The sequence below is a fragment of the Suricata suricatta genome, chromosome 8 (genome assembly GCF_006229205.1).
Source record: "Suricata suricatta isolate VVHF042 chromosome 8, meerkat_22Aug2017_6uvM2_HiC, whole genome shotgun sequence".
Lineage (NCBI taxonomy): Eukaryota > Metazoa > Chordata > Mammalia > Carnivora > Herpestidae > Suricata > Suricata suricatta.
In genome coordinates this window covers 40,497,879-40,509,718 of record NC_043707.1, presented here as the reverse complement: position 1 = coordinate 40,509,718, position 11,840 = coordinate 40,497,879, and the positions used below count along the sequence as shown (strand labels likewise).

General features: G+C 37.2%; 1 protein-coding gene across 5 annotated transcripts in view; it reads right to left on the bottom strand.

Annotated features, from left to right (window-relative positions):
- The window catches only part of GOLPH3L (golgi phosphoprotein 3 like), a 32,457-nt gene that overhangs the window by 20,489 nt on the left and 128 nt on the right, over positions 1-11,840 (bottom strand). The window contains exons 1-3 of one of the 5 annotated variants that reach the window (XM_029946717.1): positions 11,644-11,831; positions 11,047-11,183; positions 9,651-9,880 (exon numbers count right to left, since the gene is read on the bottom strand). In XM_029946717.1, coding sequence (XP_029802577.1) covers positions 9,651-9,830 — 180 coding nt within the window. In that variant the 5' untranslated portion in view covers positions 9,831-9,880; positions 11,047-11,183; positions 11,644-11,831. Of the gene's footprint in view, positions 1-9,650; positions 9,881-11,046; positions 11,184-11,643; positions 11,832-11,840 lie in introns of those variants that run through there. The other 4 variants (XM_029946718.1, XM_029946715.1, XM_029946716.1 and 1 more) reach the window with 4 other exon arrangements.

Genomic DNA, 11,840 nt, shown 5'->3' with positions numbered 1-11,840 from the left:
CAGGGATTTACCCAAGGGATACAGAATTGCTGATGCATAGGAGCACATGTACCCCAATGTTCATAGTGGCACTTTCTACAATAGCCAAATGATGGAAAGAGCCTAAATGTCCATCACTGGATGAGTGGATCAAGAAGATGTGGTATATATATATACAATGGAGTACTACATGGCAATGAGAAAGAATGAAATCTGGCCATTTGTAGGAAAGTGGATGGACCTTGAGGGTGTCATGCTAAGCGAAATAAGTCAGGCGGAGAAGGACAGATACTATATGTTTGCACTCATAGGTCTAACAGGAGAACAGGAGAAACCTAATGGAGGACCATGGGGAGGGGAAGAGGGAAAGAGAGTTGGGGAGAGAGAGGGATGCAAAACCTGAGACTACTGAATATTGAAAACAAACCGAGGGTTGAAGGGGAAGGGGGGAGGGGGGAAAGAGGTGGTGGTGATGGAGGAGGGCATTTGTGGGGAAGAGCACTGGGTGTTATATGGAAACCAATTTGACAATAAACTATTTAAAAAAAATAAAGAAAAAAACCAAAAAAAACCCCTTCAATTTCCCTTTTGTGTAAAATTCAAGTAACACTACACTTACCACTTTTAAAAAAATGGAATAAATCATTCTACTTGTGCTATTTTAAAAGTAAAATGTAATAAATATAATTTCACTTAAATTTAACATAAGAGAAAAAGAAGTAAAACTGAAGGCATTATTAAACTTCAAACATTTCTTTATTATAAGAGATATCTCCTAAAAGACTGCTTTCTAAGAATAAGAAAGATTATTAAGAGGTACATAGAAAAGTCTATAAGTATATATAAAGATATTTTAGGAGCAATTATTTTTGACATGAGATTATGGGTAAATTTTATTTTCTACTTTAAACTTAAAATTTTTTTAAATGTTTTATTTACTTTTGAGACAGACAAGACAAAGCCTGGGCAGGGGAAGGGCAGAGAGAGAGAGACACACACAGAATCCCAAGCAGACTCCAGGCTCTGAGCTGTCAGCATAGAGCCTGACGTGGGGCTCGAACCCATGAACTGTGAGATCATGACCTGAGTCGAAGTTGGACACTTAACCAATTGAGCCAACCAGGTGCCCCTCTTCTTTAAACTTTTTATAAAAAATTGAGGAATAATTTATAGAGTGAAATGCACAGATACTCAGTTTTTTTTGACAAATGTATATATCCCCATATTTCACAGTCTTATCACTAAGTTCTCTCATGTAGACTTTTATCTCAATTTCTTAGTATAAACATATTTTGCTTTTAAAATGATAAAAATAAATATAGTTATCTTAGACCGATTTTTAAAAGGAAGTCAATAATACCAAAAAAAAAGGGTGAGCGTAATCCACCAATGAATACATGAAAACCTGAAAACACCTGATTCAGTATTTCTCTTTTCTTTCATTCTTTCTCTCTCTTTCTCTCTTTCTTTCTTAAGTAGGCCTCATTCCCAACGTGGGTCTTGAACTCACAATGCTGGGATCAAGAGTCAGAAGCTCTACTGACTGAGCCAGCCAGGCCTCCATACTATTTTTTTCTATTTGTCATTCTTACCTTACACCTTCTGGAGAACTGTGAATAGGTAAGGGCAAACACAGAAAGTAAAGAGTAATCTCCAAAAAATTTCCTCCCCTTCCATGATTTTTTTTTCTCTTCTATGTTCTTATAGCACTTTTTGTACCTTTCTTACAGCATTTACATATTGTATCTAGTAGTATAATTATTGTATACATATCTTTTCTCCCACTTCAGATTCAAATACTTCTTGATGAAAGATAAACATCTTAATTACTTCTCTTTTTCCTTACTTTATTCAGTAGCTTGGATAGAACAGGTGCTCAATGGATGTTGCCTGACTTGAACTGAAGGAAACATCACATCATTATACAGTTTTAAAGACACTTCCTGAGGTTGAACTCCACTCTAGGTGGATAGAAGTAAATAATTACATGATTATCTCTAAAATGTTCCCATTTCCTCTCAACTTTTTAAAATCATTGTTATGGGGCTAACTGCGTCTCCCCAGAATCCCTATGTTGAAACCCCAATCCCCAGTACTTGAGAATGTGACTGTATTTGGAAATAGTGCCTTGAAAGGGGTGATTAAGTAAATAAAGCTGTTGAGGGGACCCTAATCCAATCTGACTGGTCTTTATAAGAAGCAGAAATTTGGACACAGAGACACTAGGGATGCATGCTCACAAGAAAAACCACATAAGGACACAATGAGAAGATGGCCATCTGTAAACCAAGTAAAGAGGCCTCAGGAGAAACCAAATCTTGGACTTCAGGCATCCAGAATTATGGGAGGAAAAAGTCTGTTGTTTAAGCCACCAGGTCTGTGGTATTTTGTGATGACAGCCCTAGCAAACTTAGTACAACATGCTCCTGCAGAAAAATCTAAAAGAAACGTGTCTACTCATTTGGTATTTGCTTTAAAATTAAAGAAAAGGGCCCCTGGGTGGCTAGTTGGTTAAGCATCCTGACTCTTGATTTCGGCTCAGGTCATGAACTCACTGTTGGGGAGTTCAAGCCCTGAGTCCTCTTTCTCTCCATCTCTGCTTGTGCTCTCTCTCTCTCAAAAAGAAATAAATAAACCTAAAAAAAAAACATTAAAGAAAAAGAACCCTACCTACTCATTTGTATCCTTTTAGTATAATAGTCTCCTCTTCCTTCCATAAGAAAGATGTCTGACATGGGATCTAATCTATGGCTGTCATTGTGAACTGAGAAGAAAAAAAGAATGCCTACTTATTTATACACTAGACTTTCTGAAGATATGGTTATAATAAATTAATATCATTTACTGCCTCTTTTGTAAAAAGTTTATTTGGTTATTTTGAGAATATGAGAAAGTGCATGGGGAGCAGAAGGAGAGGGAGAATCCCAAGAAGCCCTGCTGTGAGGGCTCAAACTCATGAACTCTGAGATTATGACCTGAGCTGAAATGAAGAGTCAGATGCTTAACTGACTAAGCCACCCAGGAGCCCCTCATTTATTGCCTCTTTAAACATTTTTTATTTTGTAAATTGGGTTATTGAAACTTCTTATTGGACTTACTGTTTCTTATATGTTTACTTTTTAAAAAAAAGTTTATTTATTTTGAGAGAGAGAGAGAGAGAGAGAGAGAGCATGAGCAGGGAAGGGGCAGAGAGACTGGGAGAGAGAGAATCCAAAGGAGGCTCCACGCTCTCAGTGCAGAGCCTGATGTAGGACTTGAACCCACCTACTGTATGATCATGGCCTGAGCGGAAATCAAAAGTCAGACGCTTAACCGACTGAGCCACCCAGGCACCCCTGGACTTACTGTTTCTTATGACCAGGATATCTTGTTTGACACAAGTAAGAAAAGTGAAAAGAATGTATAGGACTTTAATATTTCCTCCTTAAAATGTGAGGTTAAGAGGATGAAACTAAAATAAAATTGTGTCATCAAGAACGGCTAAATGGTACTTTCTCTTATTCTGCCATTATTGATGTCAACTTAGTATTTTTTATGGGATCCCAATGTCTTTAAGAGTGAGCTTTGCTGAAACAAAACAAAACGCAGTGAGCTTTGCTAGGGTATTACACAGGAATAAGAAAGCCATGGATAAGATTTGGAAAAATAACTTGTGCCAAGCAGTACTGGAGAACACAATAATCTCTTGTCTCAAGAGGAGGTATAAGTTAAACTTCTCATGAAGCTCTCTTAGCAGATGAATTTCTTGAGTTTCCACTAAGCATTAACAATCCTGAACAATTTTCTTTGTTTGTCAAGAAATATGGAAAAATATGTGATATGCGCTTTGCAAGCATGTCCTTTTCTTAAACTGTACTTAGAGTGGTTGTGAATGTAAATTCTACCACTTACTGGCCAATTAGCCATCTAACTTTGCTTTCCTAAAGAGAAGATGATGTTTGTCTTGCAGGAGCAAGCAAGAGAAAGTACAAATTGTTTGAAAACTCTTAAATTATATAAACGCACAAGAAAGAAAAACAGAGAGACCGGAATGGATTGCATCAAATGTATAGGTTCAGTGGCTATAGCCAAGGTTCAAATATCTGTAGGTGGTTTTTATCTTAATATCTATGTGGGGCGGGGGCTGGGGAGGGTTAGGGAGAGGAAGGCTATCAATTAAATAGCTTACACTAGACTTCCTACTGTTAAAATAGGACTTTGGTCTCCCATTTTTCTTCCTTTTGTACCAACAATAAATTTGGGGAGATATATGAATGGATATAATAAAAACAACAGTTTTTTTTTAACAGCCTATGTTAATAAAAAAACCCACAAAACCCGACCAACAAGTCCTTCTGACACACTTGCTCCATTCACAACGGCAATAACTACTGACAAGGGATTTATTGTTCATTTTGTGCAATCAGGAAACTCAAAGACCAGGCAGTGACCTAAATGAGACTTTTAATCTTAATAAAATGTTTTAGGACCAAGCAATGTTCTTTTCTTTTTTTCTTCAGAGAGGGCGGGGGGAGGGGGCAGAGGAAAAGAGAGAAAGAGAGAGAAAGACAGAGAGAAAGAATCTTTTTTTTTTTTTAATTTAAATATCTGTTAGCGTATAAGCCCCACATTGGGCTTGATTTTACAAACCTGAGCCAAAATCAAGAGTCATATGCTTAACTGACTGAGCCAGATGCCCCTGATTTATCATTTTTCTATATATATGAATAGTGGCCTTGTTTGAAAGAACATAACTGATAAATACAAGAATATTCTTATCTGCACTGTCTGTAACGAGCTCCTGAATGTCTGTTAACCAGTAGAATGAATGAATAGTGGTATACGGATATAACTGAAATACTATATTGCAATGAACTGAATTAAATTAAATTATACACAACAACATGGGATGAATCTCAAACATTATACCAACAAAAGAATACATGACAGTATTCATCCAAAGACATCCAGTTTAAAGACATGAAAAACTAAAACACATTGTTTAGGGATATATTACATGTTCGAAGTGCAGGGCGGTGCGGTAGAGTGTGATTAGGGAAGGCCACAGGCGGATGACCCCACGAGGCAGATAACATTCCACTGATGGTGGTTTAAAGTTACTTGACAACTACTCCTTAAATTGTACATGTGTGTTTTATACATTTTTCTAGATATGCTGTATTTCACAATTTTAGAAAAGTTAAACAGTAAAATACAGAACTGAATGTCCAGCTAAGTTTAGGGAGTTGAGTTTCAAAACAATGGAATTCATTTAAAGGAGATGAGATGCTTTTAAATATCTGTGATTATTCCAGTTGCAAATCACTGAAATTATCACAAGCATTCAGCTGATTTCCCTCCCCTCCTGCCCCCGAACCTGTTTCTCTTCACAAACTAACTCTTGGTCATGTTCAGAATTCAGGTCAAGAGTTGTCACCTCCCAGAAGTCTTTCCCAGTATCTCTTCCCGCCCCTCTCCCACTCGCACTCTCCCACCCATCTGAGTCAGGTTCTTTCCTCTTTGTTCCCTCAGTACCCACCTCGCGGTCACACAGACGTTACATGTACCGCAGCGGTCTGCTGACTCTCCCGATGCCCCTTCTAACCTCTCCAGCCATTCTCATCCCACTAGCCTATAAGTCATCTCAAAATCAGGGACTATTGTGCCTGCACAGAATCGGACTATAAAGAAAGAATCCTACAGAAACTGTCAGCAAAATTTAACTTTGGGACCCTGGAATGCAAAGTTTAACACGTAAGGATTTTTTTTTTGACCTGTCACAGACCTCAAGCCACTCATAAACAAGAAATTATATTCATATCAAAACATACACTCTCAAAGAACATAGAGTAAAAATATCACTAAGTCCTTAACTTGGACACAAAAATGAAATGGGCTTTGCTCTTTTCATTAGGCAGATCCTATTACTTAAAGGAAAGGGTCCATAACTATAGAGAACAAACTGATGGTTACCAGAGGCGAGGCAGGTGGGAAGATGGGTGAAACAGGTCAAAGGAATAAACAAGTACACTTCTTGTGATGAGCACTGAGTAGTGCACAGAATTGTTGAATCACTATATTATACTCCTGAAACTAATATAAAACTCTATGTTAACTATGCTGGAATAAAAATAAAAATAGTCTAAAAGTCTCTACCTGGCATTCAAAATCTGCCCCACTCTAAAGTCTGAATCTAATTTGTCAATTTCGACTCTCTTTGTTCCTCAAGAAGACCACCTACTTCAGTCATAGTGGTTACTTAATTATCTCCCAAATCATCAAGCTCATGATACGTTCTGGCTCCCTCATCCCAAACAGGTTTCCTTCACTCCAGTTAATTTAGCGCTATCTTTCTTAAAGTTCTAGCTTGTTTTGCTACCTGCTATTCGTCCCCCATGATGATCTCTCGTCCTTCCAACTCTCTTGGCTTTTACTGTTCTAACATGGAAAAACCTGGGATTTTTACTGGTGTTTACTTCTCTAAAAAATTTTTTGAATTGTGAAATATAAGGCATACACAGAAGAGCGCATGAAACAAAAGTGAAAAAGCTCAAGGACTTATCTCTAGGTGAAAACTCCATGAAACTTTCCCTAAGTACAGAAACAGAAAACCGTTAGGACCCAGAAAGCTCGTGTTCTTTTCTAATCACTAATACCTCCCTCCCCCTTCCCTCATCCCCTAAACAAAGGTAGGCACTATGCTGACAACTATGGTAATCCCCTTCTTGCTTTTCTTTATAGTTTTAATCACCTAACTATGCAAACCCAAACACCATAGTTTAGTTTTTTAAAAATTTTATATATGTGGAATCACACAGTATGTCTTTTGTGTCTGGCTTCCATTACTGAATACTACGTGAGAATCACAAATCTTTTATCACAATGTTCGTCTTCATTCTGTATAGAAAAGATCTTTATGCTCATTTAAATAAATGGACAATTCATTTTTATCTATTCTGCCGTTGACGGACCTTTGGGTTACTTAACCTTTTTTTTTTTTTAAAGTAATCTCCACACCCAACGTGGGGCTCGACCTCACAATCCCAAGTTCAAGAGTCCTGTGCTCTACTGACTGAGCCAGCCAGGTGCTCTTGGGTTACTTTACTTTTAAAAGATACGTATGCCTTGTCTCCCCCACTGGGATCCAAGTTTCTGGAAGCCAGGGACCATATATTATACTACTTTATATTTAGTTTAGTATTTGCACAATGCTAAGCACATACTGCGTACCCAATGATTAAATAATTCTATGAGTAGTTTAGGAGTTGAGAAGAAAAATAATTACTGCTAGAAATCAACTAATAGTTTTGGAAATAGTTATATAACTGGCATTTTGGAACAACATGGAACAACATTTTGGAACAACTACTTTACTAAATCAGAAGGTTTGACCTCTCCTATTTATTTACACCTAAGGATTTGTCACTTCTTGTTTTCGTGAGCCAAATGAAAGGTAAAAACATAATTTATCAACTATTTTCAAAATAAAATTAGAATGACTCAAAAAGTTACTTGTTATCTGCTCATCTTTGAATCTTGCCAGAGTTCCTTTATTTTTTATTCTATTTCCTTAAATTTATATTAATTATTAGACACTTAAAAACACACAGAGAAGTCCAAAGTTAGATTCTCTACAAAACAGAAACAAAAATCCTAGTCTCTAAGGTCAGCAGGAAATTAATCATTCCTACTCAAAAGTAAAACAACCAAATGGCTTTTTAGTTCTAATATATGCTCCTTCCACAGTCAGTGAATGTTTCCCGGGTGCTGTATAAACATCTTAAAACAGTATTTATACTGCCTAATCTTCAGACCTACTCTCCTATTCTCTTGGAAAATCAGTTTTGTGTTTTCATTTGTTTGATTTTTATAAAACTAGAGCTTCATCAACTTTCTCAGCAAACAGAAAAATATGCTTGTGAGCAAGATTTTCTGATATATCTGTGTCTTGGTCAAGTATATATGTGCATATCTCTATATTAGTTTTAACAATACACAAGCTATAACAAGTCTCATAAGTTTTGCTCAAGGTGGTAATTTGATGTGACAAAAAACAGAAAGAAAAAGTGGTAAAGAAAAGAAAATGGGGGCAGCTGGGTGGCTCAGAGAGTTAAGGGTCCAACTTTGGCTCGTGTCATGATCATATGATTTGTGGATTTGAGCCCTAGAGTGCAGAGCCTGCTTGGGATTTTCTCTCTCTTCCTCTCTCTGTCCCCCACTTGCACACTCTCTCTAAAAATAAATAAATATACGCTTAAGGAAAAAACAAAACAAAGGTAATCCCAAATTGAGGAATCAGTGCAGAAAAGAACAGATGTTATTAGATGTATGTAGCTAACTCATTACTAGCTAAGGACAATTATCAAAGCCAAATTTAGTATTTTAAGTTTATTCATTTATTATTATTATTTTTTTATTCATTTATTTTTGAGAGAGGGATCAAGCAGGGCAGGGTCAGAGAGAGAGGGAGACAGAGGATCTGAAGCAGGCTCTGTGCTGACAGCAGAGGGACTGATGTGGGGCTCGAACTCACAAACTGTGAGATCATGACCAGAGCCAAAGGCAGCCACTTAACCAACTGAGCCACCCAGGTGCCCTCAAATTTAGTATTTTTTAATGTAAAGTAGCATTTTAACTTGCTAAGTTTCAAAACAGAGGCCAATAATAAATGTGCCTTTATTACAATTATTGTATTTACTAAAGACTTTCTTGGAAAGGAAGTAGATTGCTTAAAATATAGCATTTATATTTCTCCATAACCTCTTCATGAGGGAAAAAAGTGAAGCGCAGTGAAAAGTTAAGTCACAGAGGTACTTGGGTGGGTCCGTCCGACCAGCGTCCCGCTCTCGATTTTAGCTCACGTCAATGATCTCACGGTGGTGAGATGAGCCCTGCATCAGGCTCTGTGCTGGGCATGGAACCTGCTTGGGATCCTCTCTCTTCTTCTGCCCCTTCTCCATTCTCTCTCTTTCAAAAAAAACAAAAAAGCCCCCAAAAAACAAAAAAAAGCCCCTTAAATTACAAATGAAAGATAACATATACTACTAACAGGAAAGCCAACACATGTATACCACAAATACATACCATAAGACTTGCTATCGCAAGACTAATTCAATTATAAAATGTTCTATTAGTAAGGGAAAACAGAAAAAACTGCAATGAATTTAAAAATATTTTCTAAAATTAAAATATTCCTTATCAGTTGTTGATATTTAACTTCTAAAGATCCACAGAATAGAATAAAAAAGTTATTTCTACCGTACGGTAAGAAACCTAGCCACTGTTTATTTTTGTAAAACAGCTCATTATACGTGTTCCTTGTCTTGTCGTTTAAAAGATTTTCCTACCCACAGCTCACGACGACCTCACTGTGTAGGTCTGCTCAGTTTAACAGGAAGTTATTTCTCTTTCACCTTCAACCTCACTGGGGAATTACACATCCAGAAAGTTTATCTTGTGTTAGATTCCCTCTTGTATCTTCCAAGATTTTGGAGTAATTTTGTAATTAAATTACACTTCAAGTAATTATACTTCTGGATTTTATCCTCCCCAAACTCCCCCATCCCTCAGGTGGCTAGAGTACAATTCTAAGGCCAACTTAGCATTAATGAAAAATTCTGTCAGATTTCTTCCTAAAAGCATTCTGACATTCAAGGGTCTTTGAGACTGGCCAGCAAACCCAACTGCATTACCTCTTTATCTTTTAGTCCCAGGAGCAATACTTCTTCCATAAGGGTGAGGCGAATATCCTTAGAGTCACCAGAGTCACTGTCTGGACTCTTGTCTTGATTAGTGTCTTCCTCACTTTCCACTTTCTTTTCAGAGTTCTTGCCTACTTCGGTGCGACGGGCCCGGTGAGTTAAAGTGGTCATTCTCCCTTGTTTCTGGAGGGGGTGATGAAAAAATATCTATGTGTGTGCTTCTGTAAATAAAAATATACATATTCATATAAACCTACTACCAATGTATACAAATATGAAATACATACAAACTTAAATAAAGGAATGAATAATGACCAGAAAAATTAGGTTAACACAATCTTTTCCAAAGTACACAGAAGGCACTGACAGAAAAATCAAATCAGGAATTTTAAAGACTGGTAGAAATGATTATCTTTTAAATCTGCCTATTTTATGTACATAATCTATAACCCAGGAGTATATATATCCATCCTTGTAATTCCTCTTTTGCAAAATGGATCCTCCCCAAGTTCAATAATATGGGACAGCGTGAACACTGTGAGCCTCCAGGCCCCAAATGCACATAGTAATTTATATGTAATTTGGATAGGCATTCAATGGCACATTATAATACACAAAAGAGAAAGTAAGAAAATGTGAAACACTAAATAGAAATATTATTCTCATATTTTCTTCCCATAACTTAATAACTCACTTCATGCGCTCGCTTTTGAAATCACAGCTACAGAATAACGCTCAGAAGGTCACGTGTAATAATTCCATGTAGCCAGAAAACTTTCCTCTCTACCCCTAGCTAGCCATCTTGCAAACGGCCACCAGCAAAAGGTACCAGCAAGAGAATATTAAAAGACTAACCAATTCTTTCTCAATCACAAAAAAATAAAACCATGTGCCCTTTTATACCATACACTGCAGATATTTTAAAAATCTACAGGCAAGAAAAACTGCACTAAACATCTGTGATAAAGTTTAAAATTAGCCTACTTTATTTTAAATAAATCTAAACATCAGTTTTTAAGATACACAACAAATATTTTTAATTTGCAATCATTTAAAAGAATATCTTTTTGAAGACCAAAAGAATGCATCCATGAGCCTCTGTGTACCCCGTTCTACCTTCTAGCGACGTTTCCCGTTACTGCTCTGGTATGTGCGGTTAACAAACCATTTCTCAAACACGTCTCATGCGGCTACCTCTCCTCCTTTGTATATATTGGTGTTCTCTCCCTTTTCCCTTCCTCTCTATATTCTAGCCACTCTTCGAAGGCCTACCAAGGACCCTGGTAAAGCCTTAAGTGAATCTCCTCCTCCATCACCCATGTATGTCCCATGGCCAGAATTGGTCTCTCTCTCAGCTGTACTTTCACAGAACTTTATTTATACTTACATCCTTTACAGTATTTATTATAGTCTTTCTTTTGGTATGGCTGTCTCTCAACTGTAAACTTCTTGAGGGCAGGGATATGGTCTTCTTGGGTTTTTATAGTCTCCATAGCAACTAGCCCAATGTCTTTAACGTTGTAACTGCTCAATAAATATATACTGATTAAAATGAATACTCAGAAATGCATGTGAACATTTTTAATAGGAGTACAAGTGAAGTGACTTATAAGGGGTTCTTTATACAAAGCTATATTTCAAATATAAGTCTTGGGACGCAGGAAGAAGAGTGAAGGAGGAAAAAAATAAAATAAATGCTTACAGGCATTAACCGTATTTGACACTGTGAATAGGGTTTATTTCCTAACCCAACCCAAGAAACTTTAAGTCTTCAGAGAAAAAAAAAAAAATTAAGGAGAATTTTGAGGAACTAACACCCCCTGGACATTTACAAGTTAAAAAGCTTATTTGCAAACAAAATAAAACAAAGACCCCAAAAAGTGGCCGCAAACTAACTAAATAAGAACCTCCCTCTCCCCATAAAATAAAAAATCTGGAGGCTGTTTTTGGACGTTAGGAAATGTATATATCCTCCGTTGCTTACCTGACGTTACTCCTGGGTTACGGCCCAATGCAGGCTGCAGCTTGCGCTCTATTTTAGGGGGACACCTGTTCCCCCTCTTCCCCCCCGTCCTAGTAGGTAGAAAAACTTCTCAGCCACGTAGAGAGCACAAACTTCCTGATCCTTCGATGCAGAGAAGGAATACCACATCAGCTTCCTCAGGATCGCTAGGCAACCTA